At 36.3% G+C, this 20,006-nt stretch overlaps 1 protein-coding gene across 1 annotated transcript in view; it reads right to left on the minus strand.

The window, feature by feature from the left end:
• Positions 1-543: 543 nt before the first annotated feature.
• The window catches only part of plxdc2a (plexin domain containing 2a), a 217,247-nt gene continuing 197,784 nt past the window's right edge, over positions 544-20,006 (minus strand). The window contains exons 13-14 of the mRNA XM_088643400.1: positions 7,205-7,365; positions 544-4,939 (exon numbers count right to left, since the gene is read on the minus strand). Coding sequence (XP_088499526.1) covers positions 4,820-4,939; positions 7,205-7,365 — 281 coding nt within the window. The 3' untranslated portion in view covers positions 544-4,819. The remainder of the gene's footprint in view (positions 4,940-7,204; positions 7,366-20,006) is intronic.

Consider the following 20,006-nt stretch of genomic DNA (forward strand, 5'->3'; position numbering starts at 1 on the left):
GTATCTGGCAAAAATGTTGAATAAAGGTACTGTATATATGTTTTGGTAGATTATACAGCAGATCTACTCACCCTTCAACACTTCTGATGCACCCCATTGCAGTACTTGGTAGCAACCAGCCTAAGAGCACCAAAATGATCCTGTAGGTGTTTCAATCACTGGATTGGAAAGGCAGTAAATTGAGTATGCTATTATATACAGGTATCTAAAGACACATTTTGAGGGACATAAATTTTGACTCTTACCTAGAGGTCTGCTTTTTGTCAAAATTAATCACGGAAGACTTGAGCAGTACAGAATAACATTTCATTACATAAAGAAAAAAACTGATGTGGGATTTGTAGCTTTAAACAATCACTTAGGAGGCAAAGGAAGGTGATGTGCAATGATACGGTAGTTCTACATTAGACCTTGTTTGTGTTGGCTTTTTTAAAACTGATGGTATCACTGTAGTAAAACTTTCAAGGAACTGGCTATTTCTTAGCATTACCTAGATAAGACAAAGGTCATCAAACTCTCACTTTCAATTAAACAAACACATGGTTAAAACAACATTCTTTATTATTTCAAATGTAATCAAAATGACAGTAGTTACAGAAATTACAGATAGGGTATGATTTCTGTCTTTAACTGAACCCTAGAAGCAATGGGAAAAAGCTTTAAACAACCACCAACCTTACAGCTGTACATTTTCAGATGTTATTTTTTCACATTTTCAAAGAATACAGGCAATCCTAATTAAAGAAGCACAATGTGTTCTCCCTGCTTCTGTCAGCTCATGATTGTTTTCTTTTAAAATTGTTGCAAAAAGAACAGCCCACTTTAATAGTGTTATAATAACATCATAACATTGCTTTCCTCTAAAAGCATGTTAAGTTCACTTAAAAGTTAGGTAAAATGATGAAACTGGTTAAATGATGCAAGTGTCTAAGGCAGTACAATAGACCACAGCAAATGGATTTCAGTGGGGGTAAATCCACATGATTAACTCTTTCAGCTTAATACTATTGGAAAGTTTACTGCAGCACACCTCTCCCCAGTGAGGAGGAAGCATCATCACCATTACCTTTTTGTAGTTTATTTCTTTGTGCAACTTCAATGCGTCATCAAACATTTGCAGATTCAGGTAAATATATTGGATAAATTAACTGTTAAAATACTTGCAAGGTCATTTTCAAAGCTTTTTGTTGTCTATTGTAAAATGTACTTGTGGTGTGCTGAAATGACTAGTAGCAGATAATGAGAAAAGAAAAAGACTGATGAAATTAATGAATATGTCAAAGGTTAAGCTGGTAAATTCCGGAGCTAATACGGTTCCAGGAATTTTCTCACTGGAACAAAAAGCTTTTGAACTGTTCTCGTGAACAGCTTTTACTGTTTTATAATGGACAAAACACTTCAGTCTCCCCAGGTCACCAGCAGTTGCTATATTGTATGTATCACAGGGAAGTGAAAACCTAGAAATGTATTGCATGTATCACAGGGAAGTGATAACTTTGAGATTAAGTCATTGGCTCTGTAAAATGAAACAGTAAATAAGAATTAAAAAGGCTAAAAGCTGGTTGAAGCTGACCTGTGATGATTCTTTGGTCTCAAAGTAGTTCAGAGCAGATAGATGTTCAGCAGTCAAGACTCATCGGTGCCATTAGTGATATTAATATGTGATTTGCATGTGCTTATTTGGAGTTGTGGCATGAAAGTTAATAATCCAATTTATGTTTTAATTTTTTGAGTGATACAGTATTGCAAACACAGCGCTTTTCAATGAGTTACAGGGGTTGGTGTTGCATGATAAGCTGATGATACCTGGGCAGAACCAGTCAGCCCCAGTGGTGCTTGGACAACAGCATAGGACAATAAAGTATGTTAATCCTGGTCACTGTTGTTTTATGGCTCAGACCGGATTAATACCTGATCTCTAAATGTACTGTACACTATTGCACAGTTACCAGAGTCACCAGCAGGGGCTATGTTGGGATCAGCTATCCAGAATTCTCACAGCTCTTGGCAAACTGACTCTCCAGCACTCCAGGGTCCTGAACCGTCAAAGAGATCAGAGCTCAATGGCTTTGATGGGTGAGCAAGTTAGAGGATCTTATCTGCCTATTCTCATCAACCCTGTTCAGTACAGGTGTCACCTCTGGGAGCTGAATGTGAAGAAATAATAGGTCACTCTAATCTAAAGATGAAGAAAAACTAAGGAGAACAATTTTTCCTCAAAAATATACTTACAACCATAATTAATAACTAGTGCCTGTACAGAAAAATTCAGAATTTGGGGGAGTTAAACAATTTTCAGAGGTAGCTTTTGTTATCCTGGGTTAAAAAATCTTTGATGTCAGTGCACAATGTACTGTAAACACAGTTGAGTGCAGCCTTCTGCAAACGTGCTCATTTAAGGACAAAATGGCATAAATGGAAACAGCTTCATAAACAGAAACAACAAGTGTTAACTGTAAATCTTATTTTTTCTCAATTTCACCAAACCAACCAGAAGAAAATCTCTCTCTAACTGCTGTGGCTTACAAATGATTAAAACACAAATGCACCACATGCAACAGAACACAAAGTCAGGTTTCTCAGATGGTCTAGCTAGCCTAACCATCCATACTTGAATCCTGGCATGAAAGCCAGTCCTGACAGGGCACAGTAATGGGCGCCCCACTCCCTTCCTCATGGAATGGTAAGTTTCAATTTATCAATGTACAATAGCCCATTACACCACCCACCTTGTTTTTGGGATGTGGGGGAAACAGGAGGACCCAGTGATCAGAAGCCTCTGATCAAAAATCGAAACCCTGGAGCTGTGAGGCAGCAATGAGAAACAATGCTTCTAGTCACCCTTTTCAAATGACTTTCTCCACCCTAATTTCCAGTGTTTTATTTATAAGATTTCTTCATTGAAGATACCTACCACTCTAGTTTCTAGCTCTATACATTTCTAATCTAATACAGTTTTCATAAAAAGTAATTGTAATATTACCATGTAATGTCATTTAAGCACTTAAGGGGCAATGGGATTTTCCAGATTTCTATTTTTTTCAACTCCATAATCAAGCATTTTTTTACTTTGCTCAACAGTAATAATTCCCAGCACAGCAAATACTATGTCTAATAATAAATTTGCGGCAAGCATATTGCAGTTATGTCCATAGCAACGGAGCAGAAACAAAATGGTTTATTTTTTAAAGATGCATTTTAAAGGAAGGGATTACGTACAGCTCTGGAAGAGAAAATTAACAGAAATGTTGATGAGAGAAATGATATGCATGTTAAAATGTATTAAAAACCAAGGCTGATTATATTTTGCTACAGCGTATATTAAGGCTTTAAGGGAAGGAAATCTAAACCCATTTCTGAGACACAACCTGAAACTGCAAATGTTTTCAATATTCTTAATGTGACGTTTTGTAAATAGATAATTAAGAGATGTTTCCAGTTTTCATGTCAGAAACCCTTGCACTGCGAGGGAAGCATAACAAAGAAAAAGACAATCCACCCGATGCAGTGCAGAAGAGCTTCTGCCAGCCTTCTATCCTTATCACCTCCACATGATATAAAGAATTCTAAAATAACCCAAATCAATTCATCAGGATGAATTAAATTGCAGCATCACCATTCACACAAGATCCAGTCTAGCATACACTAAAAAAATAATGTAGAAAAATGTGCATTGATAGGATTGTGCAAAACTTCAGAAATCAAAATATTGAAAAGTTGATGTACCTCATGTACCTAAAGAAAGTAAGCCAATCTAAATTAACTACAAAAAAAAATTATACACACATGGAACAGTGTAACCTCAGTTTACAATGTGTTGGCATAAAAACATCACAGCTAACCACTGTCAGCTGTGATCACTTTTTCTGCTATGAAAAGCCACTGTACAAGACAGGTATCTGTCCAAAACAACAACTTAAAATGTATATTTAAGAAGCAGGACTTAAGAATATTTTTGCAAAAAAAAAGAAAACATCTGAAAATAGATCATTTTTAAACCAAAATAAAAGAAGGATCATTTAAGCAAAATTAAAATCCTAGTTTTTTCATGTGGAATATCACCAACTGTTGCAGTCATAAGAGTTAGCACCTCAGTGTCTCTTAACACAGGTCAGTTCTAGTTAACATTCCATAAAACATGTTAACTGTAAACATTTCAATCAAAATAAGGAATTTTGGGACAAACTGATGCATTTTAAAATGGTGTAGGGAATACCGTATAAAATCACACCCAAACCCCTTACATGATATGAGAACCTAACACCTTACCTAAACTTAAAATGTGAAATCTCTGCTCACAAAAACTGCTTTGTGATTTGAAAAATATATAGTCCCCGCCCTTCAAGCCTTACACCAGCAGAGCTGCAGAAAATAACACCTATTAAGCTAAATCCCTTAAAAAATTATTTCACTGCTTAAATGCTTGTCAACAAAAGAAGCTGGCTTCCACTGATCTGTAGAATTCGGTTGTAATTTAGCTCCTTGATAACATGAAATGTACGATTCACATTGCAGCTGATCTTTGTGAACCCCATGAAGAGAGAATCTCAGAACACAGTCATTCTGGCAGCAGTCCTCCCTGTATTTCCTGTGTGTGTCCAGCTGGTTCAGCCCGGGAGGAATGTTTCAAGATCGCTAAGGAAGACAACTATGGAGTGGTTCTCTCAAATTAGATGAGCCTCTTATTAAAATTCAAAGCTCATCCATGATTTGTTTTCTTCTGTCAACAGCTGTAGGCTAGAATGTGTGGTTTCACAAAGATGCCACCCAAACTCCCACACCTGTAAGCCAGCACTTGCACATGACCCTTCAGGAACATTCAGCACTGTTCTGACACAATAAATCCTTCCTTCTCTTGACCCACAGGCTCCACCTCGGCATAAGCTGGATGTCCAGAACCCCTGCGAAATTTCATAGCAGGCCATCTGCTTGGACGTCTCTGGAAAGCAGAAGATATAGGAGAGCAGGTATGTGACTGCTTGAGTTTTCTGGACTTCATTTAATTATTTATGGCAAACATGACTTGAGTCCCTGCACTGCTATTAAGATTACAGGCAAATATTTTTAAGCAAGGCACCTTATATTCATAAAGCTTTATTTTGTGATGCCTAATTATCCTGTTGCATAGCAAGCATTTGGAAGTCTGGAGACACAGTATACAGGACCTTTCTCAAAGTACTGAAATGTAGAATGACCACCAGTAGTGTTTGCCATATAATGATTTGTTTTTCCTCGTTAATGGGTTGAATGAATGACTTCTTTGGTTAAGGTGTGTCTGAAACTTTTGAAGGCTAGATGGCAACATTGATTTTTCATTAATCTAATTAAAACCGTTTTGATGGTTCAGTTTATTCATTTCCCGAATCACACATCAAAAAAGCTGGTACCTTGTTTCTTACTTGTTATGATTTTTAACATTTTTTTTTTAATTGCAGTCCATTCTGCTGTGAGTGTGAGTTATGAACTCATTATTTTTTTTCAAATTTGATACTACCTACTATGTTTCTCTTTATTTCCTCAGTTTGGAATCTCCAGTTGCTGCTTATCTCACTGCTACAATCTTTGAAACAGAACACAAATGTGCATCTTTTTTTACCCTGTATCAGAATTAGCACTGAGCAGAGGACAGTTCATGTTCATTCAGTTCATGGGCTGCTGGCAGGCTGCAGAGATCACCTTACTGCACCTAATACTGAGGCCACACTGGCTGACTAAGACCCTGTAAAACCTAACAGCACTTGGCCATTTCTGCATTGCTCCTTAGGGAGCCAAGGTTACAGATATCAAATTCTTTAGTTGCTGCTATAAATTGAGGGCTTCTTATCATGCATAGAACCCTACTCTCCTGAAATGTGTAGGCACGCATGTTCTGTGGGTCTTAAAAACATGCATGCAATATCACTCACTGGGAAATTCCATTAAAAAAAATGTTACTTTGTTTTGGATAATGCAACATGATAATGACATAAAAAATGATACAGCCACTTAGGAGTATGACACTGAACAATAATCCAATACAAAATTAAAGATGTAGGTAATTTCTAAGAAAATCTAAATATCAATCAATCACACTACATTATTTTAAATCAGCTCAAGCAAACAAGATAAAATCTTTAATGCATTCTCAATGAATTATCAACAAAGGAGAAATAATGGATGGCTAGTTGAATTATATATTTTATAGCTTAAATTACAAAGAAGTCATGAATATTTATTAAGAGTCCAATAGGTAAAGTTTAATGGAAGATTGCCTGCCAAAGCATATATTAATTATAACCATGCTCCAAGAGCTACTGTTTTAATCCAAAATTCGCTCATCTTAAAAATGTTTCAGTACAAAAGCTGTTCTACACAATAACAACCCTCACACTTTTTTTCCATTTTGGGGGACTACCTGTAATTTCTGAATGATAATTTTCACATCATAATTTAAAACTTCGAAATTTAATACAACCATTTAAGAGATCTAGCAATGCTCACAAGAGAATAAAGCTGTACAGGATGCAAAGCCGTTTGCCCATATCCTGAGGCATTTTGAGTGCTCTGTCATGCTCAGTAAGGCACTTTTATTGTGTTAAATCGATTTTGTTATTAGACTGTGTTTCTCTATACTTCTCTTGTGCACATGGGTACAATTTTTCAAGTGTGCAGACTTGTGTGTACTCCCTCCTGACTGTAGGGGACTACTGTTTTTTTACTTCTTTGGCATTATACCAGTTGTGTTTTAGCTAGAAATGGAAGCTTGCCGTTTGTTTTGATTCAACCTGTTGCCAATAAAACCATAATGTGGTGAAATAAAGTATTTATGTTTACGTCATTCTGTTGCCTCTGTAAAATCTAGATGTTAGAGAGACAATGCACCACAATTTATATGCCTTATTCTTTGAATTCAGTTAATTACTAAAGAAATGTTTTATTTGTTCAGCTTAGGTAATGCACAAATGAACCATAGCAAATGAAAATGTTTCTAGACTGTGTGGAACCATGCCTTTAACTTAATTTAATAGAGTTGCCACTACTGACAAAATGTTTGCTAGAATACGAGATGTGTATGTTGCTCAGGTCAAATTAATATTTCTTCAAAATCCTCGCCCTGGAGAAATGTGCAAACATTTGAGAATGCAATGTAGGAAATCTACCGTGGTGCATTTGTGAAAATAAAGATGCAGTGTATGTTTGAAAACCAAATCATGCAGGAACTCACCTCAATAAAGAAGAGACTTGCAGCAGATGTGGGATTGTGGTACATGTAGACAGTAATCAGGATGGCTGCAGCCAAGATGAGCACGATTAATAGGATGCCAACTATCAAACCAGCATGCAGTCTACCTCCTTTCTGTTCAGCTGTGCTGTCAGCTGGAGAGGCTGCAAAATATCATAAATGCACATTATAGTGTAGAAGCTAAGAAGTGATAGCAGCTATCCCTAGAATCTATGTAGGGATATACATACAGTAGAATAAAGGAGATTGGTTTACAAATCAGGATTAAGCATGACAAATGACATAAACATGAAAAATGGCAGTATCAAATAAGGTAGACGTAAGGTGAATATAGCTCAATATTTTTCTGTCAAACATCACTCAAAGTCAGTCTACTCATTCTATAGAATGAAGGTAGAAGACAGAATTTAGGAAATTTTCTACCTGAATGCTAACCTCTGGAAGCTTCCAGTCAAAGAAAAAGAAGCAAGAGGAAAACAACTGTTTGTGATTTAGGATAAAATGAGGGTGTGGCAAAACAGACACAGAAATGTTAGTCTTTCCCCAAACAAATTTATATCAGTGAACACCGATGTCATAGCTGGCTATATAGGAACATACCAGAAGACAGGTATGAAGATAACGTCCTAAAGAATCCTGCTTTGTGAATGTCGTAACAGGATCTTTAACCCATTCTTAGTCTGTTTATATAAAGCCAATTTCTGTTGTGTATAAAGGTAGTAATTAAGTTATTTATAGCACTGCCAATAATGTAATTAATTGGAATAACTATGATTTCTAACGAACATTTTTGGGAACTGCTTAGAAAGGTTTTGGACTGTATAAGAGAAGCCACATTATACAGTAAGTATGTGCAAATGACAAGGTTGGCATGGCTGCAGTGGTTGAAAATTAAGGTAAGATCTGTATTTCCAGTATCACTTCTTCAATATTCTCTTAACAGGATTCCCCTGCCTCTGCTTTTCCCCCAGCAGAGGTCACTCTGACCATGCTTCCTCTCTGCTATACTGATCACAGGATGAACAGCAGAGCTCTCTCACTACTCCCAAAACACAACAGCTTTTATTTCTTCCTTTTAATAAAAATGCAAAGTAGCTAAATATTACATAATGACCAGACCATCAAACAATATGCACATCGTTTGTTTTCCTTGCATTTCAATTTATATTTCCATGAAACGGTAGACAGATACTACAAGACGATGAGCTTCTTCCATGTGTGAAAGGCCATATCACATACATCTTAGTGAAAAGAAGGCCAAAGGTTCTTCTTAAAGCAGACACTACACACTAAAAGAGCCTGATGTGCATTCTGTAACAGTAAGATCAACATTGCTGTCTATCCGATTAGTTATTCAGAAGTACTGTAGATGCCTTGATGAAAAAAAAAAATCTCATACAAGGTTTAAAAGATCCTGCATATTGCATAAAAGAATATTACATTTACAGGAGGCACTTCATAAATAAATAGTTTTGCAAGTTTGGAACAGGTTTTACTGCCATGTTATAGAAGCTGATATTTTTCTTCTTTCAAGAAACAGCTGGCTGATGCTCATATTCTCATATCATTTAGTTACTAACAACCAAAAGAACTAGATGGGACAAATGGTTTCCTCTCATTTGCAACATTTCTTTTCTCTAGTATGCAATAACTTCAATTTATTCTCAAGGATCCCACAACACTTTTAAAAGTTAGATCATGAATTGCTGAAAGGAGACTGCGAGTCTGTAGAAACAAAATAAAGTACAAACCTCTTCTGACTGAGACCTCATATTGCATCAGCTGAAGAGAAGCAATTCTCCAAAGCCTCTGAAACAATGATATTCCAGCTGTGGAGCCTCAGATTAAGATCACATAGCTAAAATTAAACAGTATTTGGCCTCAAGATCCAAAAGCAGTTAGATAAGCCAAGGCAATTTAATTAGCAGGTTGTAATCTTCTAGCTACAATTATAAATGAACTGTACAACTTTGTGTTCTGAGATAATTTTGTTCTCCACCATTGTTATACTATCCTACTGATACTGTAACCTGTCATTAGTAGGGCCATCTGAAAGACTTCATCTTTATTGGCTGGGTTCTAATTCCTTTAGATTAAGGGTATGCTACCTAACCATGGCCACCATGCATATAGATTTGCTGAAGAAGAGTTTAGGAAAAAACCGGTTAATAAAGCTTTGAGCTTCTTGCTGGTGAAAACTGTCATATTTATACAGGTAACTTTCCTGTCAGCAACATTAAATATGATGCATCCTTACCTCTATTTAATCATGCTCTAACGTGTTGTTACACAGCTGACTGCAGTAATATTTTGAGGCATATTCCTTATAAACCTGTCCCAGGATTAAATTTGATTTTTCTCCCCATTCTGTCATTGTAAATTAGAATTTGTGTTCTAACTGACTTATCAAGGTTAAAAAAAAATATATTTTAAACAATTACATGTACTAGGTGACTAGGGCAGATGCTGCAGTAACTGACTGTATAACATCTTCCAACATCCAACATCTTTATACAAAGTGACTTTATAAGCAGGCCTACAGGGGTGCGTCATCACATCCGAATGTCCTTCCAGCAGAGTGAGTACTAAGTATGAGATCAGCTCACTAATGTAATAGGAAAGATGAACAGTTAATAGAAAAAGGAAACAGGTTACTGCTTTCAAGTTTGCCTAGAATGTAACTATATATTTTTATTGGTAACACAGATATTGAACATGCATATACAGGTAGCTATTGCAATATGAGACTACCAATTTTGGATGGGGATTATTTTCAAATAATGCTGGTTTGTAGAGTTCCAACTAAATTAACAAACCACAAGAACAATTGCCTTTCAACACTTCAGGATAAAGAATACAGGCTTAATGAAAAGCGAATTATTTACTGCCAAAGGAAAGGTATGCTTTCATTTTTCAAATGGCTTTTCCTAGATCTACATGTGTGGAACATTTTCAAAATATGAAGAAGAAAATAAAAAAAACTGATAGAATATAATTAAAAAAGGAGCTTTAGAAATATGGCTTTTCACATGATTTTCAAGGTATTAACATGCATATTAAAAAGTTAAAACCGACTATCAGAAGAAACAGGTATAGTACTATGGAATGAAAAGTGTTTTGTTTAAAAGTTTGAAAAAAGCCAGTGAATTGATGAAAGCAGTAGGAGAGGCAACCCTCAGCCAAAATCATTATTACAAATTGCCCATGGGTTTTATTTTGTGGACATCGATTGTACATGTATCACCAATCAATTCATTGCACTTCTGCTTTTATTTCTGCCCTTGTTGCTTGTTCATCCATCTGATGTTGCCTGAATGCCTTACTAATTTTAATCACAGATGAAAAATAATAGTGCATTAAACACGGATGGATGAAAAATATAAAGGAAAAAAGCACCTTTCCAAAGGTTAATTTTTCCACGTATGTAATTTTCCTTGTAGTGCTGGTAACTATTTCCGAATCTCTGGAGTAGTGTGTGTTATTGCCAACATTGCCAGATGCCAAATGCGGCAGGAACCAAAAATGATGTGAAAATATTTGAGAAATGTCCTGTCGGGACAAACTGGCAAACATTGGAATAACAAGTTTCTAAAAACTGTCATGTTTAACTATCAATCAATGAACTAGAATCTAGTTTACTGTATATTAATGTCTGTTTAGTCGAATGAATATCATCCTAGTATCCCATTTATAGCACCATGTTAAAATACATTGTCTTGAGATTCCATCCCTGTTTCCAGCAATATGATACAAATCAAAATCATATTAACCAAAGCCTGGAGTATGGAAATCGCTACATATCTTGCTCCATAAACACAGGGGTCTAATGCAGCATTTTAATCTACTGTAGGGCATTTTTGTATTAATGAAATAATGACCCTCATATTCTAATATATTTTAGTTACTAACAACCAAAGGAGCTAGATGTACTAGAACTAGGTGCTTATTTCTCTGTTTCCATTTCTATACAAGAAATGCAATTTTGTTTTACAGCAAACTCCCTAGTACCAAATGTGTGATGTGTAATACTTTCTCTCACACACTTCAAACAATCGGAGCGTTAATGCGCAAAATGAGAAAATTACAAGATTTGAGATTTTACAGTACATCATAATGACATAATTATTATTTAATCATTCCAAAAAAAATGAAAACCTGATAAAAGGAGCAAATTCTTTAATCCTGGATTAAAGAATTAATCTTTATGGACAGTTGTGTCATATTGTACAATGTGAAACTTTTAAGACCAGGGAGGATGTAAGCAAAAAAAAAACCTAAATAAGAGCAGCAGCATTATCAGCTGGTAACCAGTTATCAGAACCTAGACTTGGCTGGTCTGGTCTGTGGCACTCTTCCCTGTGAACCAGAACCCCAGTATGATGATTGTACTTTGGGTGACACATGTAACTGAGGTCCCCAATACATGGTCATCAAAGATCCCATGACACTGTTTGTAAGACAAGAGGTGTCACAATGGTGTCCTGGCAAAATTCTTCTCTGAATTTGAATGATCTGGCCTGTCTAAAGCTTCTGCTTAATTCAGCTGATGAAGTAATTTCTCTACCTGATCTTTTAGTGAGGCTTCTGGTGCATAATGGCTTCATATAAAACGTGGGTGAAGTGGTTCTCTTTTCCTCCTTTATATACAGTAAAGTGCTTTAGAATTCTTAAGGATGTAAAAGGCTAGATAATGTGTTTTATTACAGTTTACATAACCAAAAATGTTTTCTAAACAAGTTTTCATTATAAATCTTGTAACTTATGAAAAGTCACAGTAAATCCTTGCTGTTAAAGGTCAGTACAAGTTAGCAATTACACACAATATGATTTATAAATTCACGAATTAATGCAGCATCTCACAGAATAAAATGCTTTACTGTTTTAAGTGGAATCACTTTCTGTTTTTTGTAATTTTCAAAATGTATTACTTTCAAGAAAAAAAAGTAATTCCTATAATCAGACACTGAATTTGTTATCTTCGGTCATATCTCCAGCCAGATATTATACTTGCATATAGATTTTTGTTGTTTTGAAATATACCTTACCTTATAATTTAATTTATTCCATAGAAAACTGGTCAGCCTTTAGGACAAACATCCGGTCAAAACCATGACAAGTCTAAGTAAACACGATGAAAGAGTTATTTCTATTGTTGTACTAGCTCAGCAGGAATTCTGGTTTGCTTCAAAACAAAAAGCACTGTGACGAGGGAAATTTGCAGAATTTACTATGGAGATCTGTTGTGATCCCAGTGGGGAAAAAACAAGAAAACAGACTGACAACCATCACAAATTGTTGGATATTTTCTGTCCTAAAACTCTGTAGTAACTCTTCAGGGTTTACTCCTTTGTTCACCAGTACCCCCCTAGCTTACTTTAACCAGATTTATTTTGTTTAACTATTTTATTAGAAAGGCAATTCCCAACCTGGAAACCAGGTTTGCCTGCTGCTTTTTTCCAGAAAGTGTGTAATCTTTTGGTATTTTTGGAAGCACACTCAGGCTTCTACCTCCATTAGCCTGTGAGTGAGAAATCACATTGTAGAAATGGTGATATACAGTTTGTCACTGACTTTAAATTTGATTTTTAAATTGTTGTTACCACACACAGTGAAAACTGTCAACAAAAAGCCTACTGTCATAATCCCAAGTGATAACAGTTATGACAATCCAGAACAGAGAAGCATTAAAGCACAACTCTGTTATAGCAACACAGAAAGTGCTTGAGTGATTTTATGTTTTCAATAATCAGAATGACAGAGACGGTTTAGAACCATGACAACATTAGTGTGAAATACTGTTTCATGGCCAACAGCATGGGAAATTGGTTGACCAGTAGAGACATGAAATAAATTCTGGTATGCTGTTCTACTCTGCTTCAGTGAGGGATGAGAGAAATCTCACTGAACTGTCCCTGAACTTGTTCTCAATTTGAAATGGATCAATAGTATGCCAGATGCCAATCGCAATATATTGACAATTACAGTTATAAATTGCAGTCTGTACCAATGATTTATTAAAGACTGTATAAATCATGCAGTAAGTGTGTAATATTTTGTGAAGGTGCATTATGGTTGAATATAATCAATATTTTCTAAGGTTCTAGTGATGTTATTAAAAAAATAATTGTCTAACTTACCAACGAAAATATGCTGTTTCACCTTAAAAATATTTTTTCTAAAAAATAGTAGTTCTCTGTTAGTTGCTTTAATGTGATACTGACTCAAAAGAAAATGGGCTGTAGACCTTTTTGTTTCAGTCCTAGATAAAATCATTAAATTTCTGCAATGGAACAAGTAATAGGTTTATTCCTTGCTGAAAAGAGAAGAAAGAAAACAACGTTTCGGCTGTGGAACCTTCTTCGGGTTTCAGGTGACACATTTAATGGCCAATCAAGACATATTAAATCACAATGTTGTGTGTAAGGAAGTCTGTTGCAAGTTATGAATATTTCAGGTTTTAGTTGAGTTAAAAAATAGAATATTGTTCACTCTTGTAATAGAGCATGTAAACACATCAACCATCTGTATGTACTGTATTTAGAAAACCAAGAATATACAACATGAAAACAGATGTCAAACTTTAATTTGTAAAAGTCATTAATTTAAAGTGACAGTGTGAGAGATACTGTCTGAAGCTGAGAACAGCTGCTAAATTAATCAATAAATCAATCATAGCTGAGCATGTCAGCATGTTGCAGACAGATTTTAGACAGAAGTGTATTAGTTTTACTGTACAACACTACGACTAAATACAAAAGTTAGCCTTGGCAGTTCTTTAATAAATTTGTTTTAAGAACATTATCTACTCAGCAGAATTATAAACACACTGAAGCTTCAAAATGAGCATGCAGTAAAAAATCAAATAAGTGGCCTAATGGAGCAGCACATCGGTTTTCCACATGATAAACCTTGTACAGAGGGTAAAGCGTGATGCATTTAAGAAAATGCCTATTAAATGAAACACAGACATACATATATACATATGTACATATTATACTGTATACATATAACTGTCATGGTGCCACTTTAGGTAGACCCTGAGAGATAATACTTCATATTTCTTTTAGTACCTTTTCTTGAACTTATATTATTGTTAAATACACATACTGTACTGTAAATGTATTATGAGCACTTCCTCCCTCTTGTCTTATTATTTGATTGTCACTGATTATACGATGGTGTTTCTTAATAAATAAGAAAGTGAGATACATTATCATATTGCTTGGCTTGTATAGCTGGGGTGATTACTTTGATGACATAATAAGATGCATATAATCAAAAACAGAAAAGACAAAGCAGGAAGGCACAGAAGTACTAAAAACAATGACAACAAACTTAAGTCTCTCAACACTACGCAGTTCTAGAAACAGAGCTCATGAAGCACGAAACCATTTTCCTCTCAGTGAATAAAAATTCTTAATTTGGCAGCAATGTGAAGTGGAAATTCTCCTTTGTCTCATAGTGCATTATTTACAAGTTTTTAATTTAAGTATTATTCGGGAACCTGTGAGATCAGTGTAAATTCAGCTATCCAAGAAATCAGCACAAAATGCACAACAATCTGTGTGCTTGTATCTTAAGTGTATGACATTGGTATTAACTACGAAGAGTAAAGGTGAACTAAAACCCATAAAAATTGCAAGCTATCAGAATTTTGCAGAATGAAATAAATCCTCATAGGTGATACAGATACAGTATTAACAGGTGAAAAGGAAAAGTTCTGCATCATTCTGCAAGTGTGGAAAGCACATAATTCTGCCATCATATGGCCCTCTTTCCTGCCCACATGGTTATTAAGTGGATAGACTGTCTGATACTACAATGGTATGAAACTGTCCATGACTGAACTGCTGCGGGACTGGTAAGGGAGGTGCAACAGATGCTTTTGGCAACCAGACTGATGTTCAGTTCTTGTGTCCTAGTTAAAAAAAAAATACGTACAGTACAAACAGAAAATTCAATAATACAAGTCATTAAAATAATTACATCAAAGCCGCATTCATTTATAAAGCTTAAATGTAGGGTTGTAACTGTTTCCAGTCACATCTACCTGCAATTTAAATAGACTACTATTCCAATAACAAGAGAGTCACAGCCAATTAGAGAAATTTTTGGTTACATAGCAACACTAATTTCCTAGTTTTTAAAGACTCTGCGATAGAGAATGTGTGTCTATTATTCAATGTAATTGAATTTAAGAATGCAAATGGTGTTTACTTGGTGGATTATCATATATATATATACAATACATATTGTATATTTCAGTAATTTGGCCAAACCATAAACCATAAAGAGGTGTAAAGGCATGAATTAGACAATGCTTTACTGTCTAATCTTTCCTGGCTGAAGAGAAATCGAACCTGCTACAAGGGTGGAGAATGGGGTTGTCATGATCGTCATCCCTCCTCTAGAGGGTGCTCTGACCCTTTTGTGTTTTTAGTTTCATTATCACGTACACCTGTCCCTGGATCCACCATCCTTTATTTAAACCCAGTGCTCTGGAAGCTCGGGGCTCTGCTATGGAATGCGGACGACCGGAGGCCCGCCTAGCATCAAGTAACCCTACGTCCAAAAGTCCGAAAGGCTTCCAAACGGCATCCAGACCAGCTGAGTCTGGGGCTCGGAGCACCTGGCCTCGTCACTCTGTTTTTAATTTCCTTGTTCCTTTCCCTGATCCCATTCCTGGTTTTAATTGTGTGTCTTGGAAGGATCTCCTGGCACTTGGACCCTGGACTGTACCCTAGTTTCCCATTTTGGACTACCCTCGTTTGGACTTGTTCGCCTGCTCTCCCCCATGCACCTGGATCACTGTCGGCACCGCCCCCTGTTCGCCATCCCTTCCATTCCTAGCATTGTTTTCCCCGTAGCCCTTTTCCAGTCACTTCCGGATTTTCCCGTCTGCACATGGTCCTAAACTATGCACTACACGGGAGTAAGGACCGGCTCCACTTACAGGTGTCAATGGAGGAAGGCAAAAATGAAAGTGAGTAATCTTGAATCTTTCTGAACTTTCATTTAAAACCTCATATATGATATATATGGTATATACAACTGCATTTTTAGAATCCATCTGAAACTGGCCATTGACCAGAAGTTTTTAAAACTCCAATTCTATTTTTTTCTGAAAAAAATTATTTTACTGATTAGATTTTTGTTTACCAATCTTTCTTTCAATATATCATGTATCCTTTTTATAACCAAGCGCATTGTTTTTTATATATGTTCAAAGAAATTAATTTTAATTCAGATGCTTCTTATTTCAACATGAGAACTTCAGGACAAGAAATAAAATATAAATGACCCCTCGTTTTCTATGAGAAGTCACTAAATGCTTCATTAGGGACTTTTATGTTATTTCTATAATGAACATAAAATGTAATGGATTCCAATTCTAATTTCTAATCTCTCAATTAGAAATTACAATTCAACAACCAGGGCAGCACAGATGCACAGTGATTAGCATTGCTGCCTTGGCACACTGGGGCCCTGTGTCCAATTCCTTGTTTGTTTGTTTTTTCTTCTCCCCCTTGTTGTATGGGTTTTCTTTTAAGTGCTCTGATTTCCTCCCATAGTCCAAAGACATAGTGGTGGGTTAACTGCTTGCTTGGAAAACTGGCCCTGGTGAGAGTGAGTGTATGTCTATGTTTCTATCTCCTAAAAGTTGCTTGTAACTTTTGTTGTAGGCTTTGGTTCCCCCATGACCCTGAACAGGATGAAGCAGTTAGGCAACGGATGGATGGAATTTAATAAGTGGAGAACTAAAATATAATTTTAACTGCTTTAAGATTTTTTATTTAAAAACCTTATCGGTATTGGAGCTGAATTTCTCATAGGCAGTTATTATGAAAATGTTCCAAAAGACTGCTTACACCTAGATTTAAACAAAATGTCTAGTTTCCTCTGACTCAATTAAAGATAATAATGTTGTGTATTATACTCCTGCACAGAACAGCAAAGACTTTATTAACCTCTATTCATAACTCTGTACCTCTGAAGTCTGCCCAGACCTGCTTAAGATTAAAATATTCTTGAAACTACTTGCAACTACCCCAGCGGACTGCCAAATAGGTGGGGCTTTTAGATGTTCACATAACTCTGCAGGTGTTGAAGGCAGTTGTTCAATCAAGCCAAACTCCTGGCCTTGGCAGCATTCTCATATTGTACCTGAGCTTCTGCTGGCTGTGAGAGAAAAAAAAGTGTCTTCAAATACAGGTCAGAAAATAAGTTTTAATTTAATTTCTTCTTATGAAGATAAAGACCAATTTGATCCACTTTAGCATAAGCTATAGGCCACTTTTGTTACTAAATGTGGACATTAAGCTTTTTGCAAAGGTTCTTTTTAAGCGAATACATACATGTTCCACCTAATACGTCACAATCAAACAAGCTTTTTAAAAAGGTTGTTTTGCTTGAGATCGTATATAATGCCTTATCTACACAACAGTCATTTTCTGCAGCATTGGATTGTTTAAAATTGAACTACCCCAGTGAAACAAATTTCCTTGCAGGGACTCATTACAACCAAACATGGAAAGCAACAGCTCTCAAGATGCTGGTAGTGCAGATCCTGAAATTCAGCCACCTGTTTTAACAACTTCACACAGTACTCTACACTAAAAGATAAATGGTACTCTGTTCTCAGAAACACTGCAATAGATACAGTATATGTATCCGCATTAGGGAAAGGTGCACTGCGGTATACTAGTTTTGTTCAACATGCCAAATTCAGCTCCTTACTGCTCAAAGAAGATAGGTGGCACTTGGGTTGCGTTATGCACTTATATAGCGCATTTCTAGACACTTCACTTGAAGCACTTTACAGGTAATTGGGACTCCCCTCCACTAATGTGTACGTAGCATCCACCTGGATGATGCGATGGCAGCCATAGGGCACCAGTACACTCACCACACACCAGCTATCAGTGGGGAGCAGAACAGAGTGATGAAGCCAATTCAAAGATGGGGATTATTAGGCGGCCATGATTGATAAAGGCCAATGGGAAATCTGGCCAGATTTACCCCTACTCGTTTTGAGAAACACCTGGGATTTTTAATGCCCTCGGAGATTCAGGACCTCGGTTTTACATCTCATCCAAAGGATGACGCCTTTTTACAATATAGTATCCCTGTCTCTATACTGGGGTATTAGGACCCACACAGACCACAGGATGAGCACCTCCTGCTGGCCCCACTAACACCTCTTCCAGCTGCAACCTTAGTTTTTCCCAGGAGGTCTCCCATCCAGGTACTTGCCAGGCTCACACCTGCCTAGATTCAGTGGGTTGCCAATTGTGAACTGCAGGGTGATACGGCTGCTGATGTCACTGAAACATTTAATCTGTTAATCTGTTTTTTTTGTTGTCTAATAATCATATTTCTAGAAAATATTACATCTTTGATGTTATTAATATTTGATGTTATATAAACATATAAAATACACAGCCTAGCTACTGTTTTAAAATGTAACATGGTTAGATCCTTTAGATTTAAAGCTCTCACATTAGACTTCTATGTAAGGTACTGGAAACCTATTTTTTAAATCCACTTAATATGGACTCAAGAAACTAAAGGGACATTTTGGTTGCTTGATGTGACACTGCAGTAAAGTTATTTCATATGTAAAGATATTAGCTTGATTTTGATTTTCTGAACTTAATTGAATCTTAACAAAATGATTTAGATATATCAAATGGTTTCCATTTTGTTAAGCATGATTTGTGAATTTTTTACAGCCTTCACTTCTTTTAAATGCCTTTTGATTTTTGACGCACAATGTTTCAGATGTCAATAACTTTAATAATAATAATAATAATAATAATAATAATAATAATAATAATAATTGCTCACACTTATATAGCGCTTTTCTGGACACTCCACTCAAAGTGCTTTACAGGTAACGGGGTCTCCCCTCCACCACCACCAATGTGCAGCATCCACCTGGATGATGCGACGGCAGCCATAGTGTGCCAGAACACTCACCACACATCAGCTATCAGTGGGGAGAAGCCAATTCATAGATGGGGATTATTAGGAGGCCAATGGAAAATTTAGCCAGGACGCCAGGGTAACACCCCTACTCTTTTTCAAGAAACACCCTGGGATTTTTAATGACCACAGAGAGTCAGGACCTCAGTTTTACATCTCATCCAAAACACGGCGCCTACCGTATAGTGTCCCCATCACTATACTGGGGCATTAGGACCCACATGGACCGCAGGGTGAGCAACCCCTGCTGGCCCCACTAACACCTCTTCCAGCAGCAACCTTAGTTTTTCCCAGGAGGTCTCCCATCCAGGTACTAACCAGGCTCACACGTGCTTAGCTTCAGTGGGTTGCCAGTTGTGAGTTGCAGAGTGATATGGCTGCTGGCTTATAACTTTGCAAGGAAAACACAAGACTTCAAACCACTGGTATTTTAAAGATTGCTATTTATTAAAATGTTCACATCTTTTATTCAAACAATGTCTATCACCTAGTTTCAGTTTTTCTAAAAGTTTCTAACCTTACCTTTTTGTGTATTTGTAATTTTGTGTATGTGTTTATTATAATAATATAATTATAGTGAAGAGATTTATGTATGTGCTGTATATTATGTAAGTGCTGTATATTAATGAATTGTTTATTAGTGACCCAAACACATTTCTAAATGACGTGCTGTACAGTTTGTTTGTAATAGAGTTCACATCAACTCTATTAGAGTAGAGTTCTATCAACACTGTTTCCAATCATGATAGTAGCAAATAGCAAAATCTGGGTTTTCCATTAATCTGTACCAAGAGATTTT

This window comes from Lepisosteus platostomus, chromosome 8 (assembly GCF_059453375.1).
Source record: "Lepisosteus platostomus isolate fLepPlt1 chromosome 8, fLepPlt1.hap1, whole genome shotgun sequence".
NCBI lineage: Eukaryota > Metazoa > Chordata > Actinopteri > Semionotiformes > Lepisosteidae > Lepisosteus > Lepisosteus platostomus.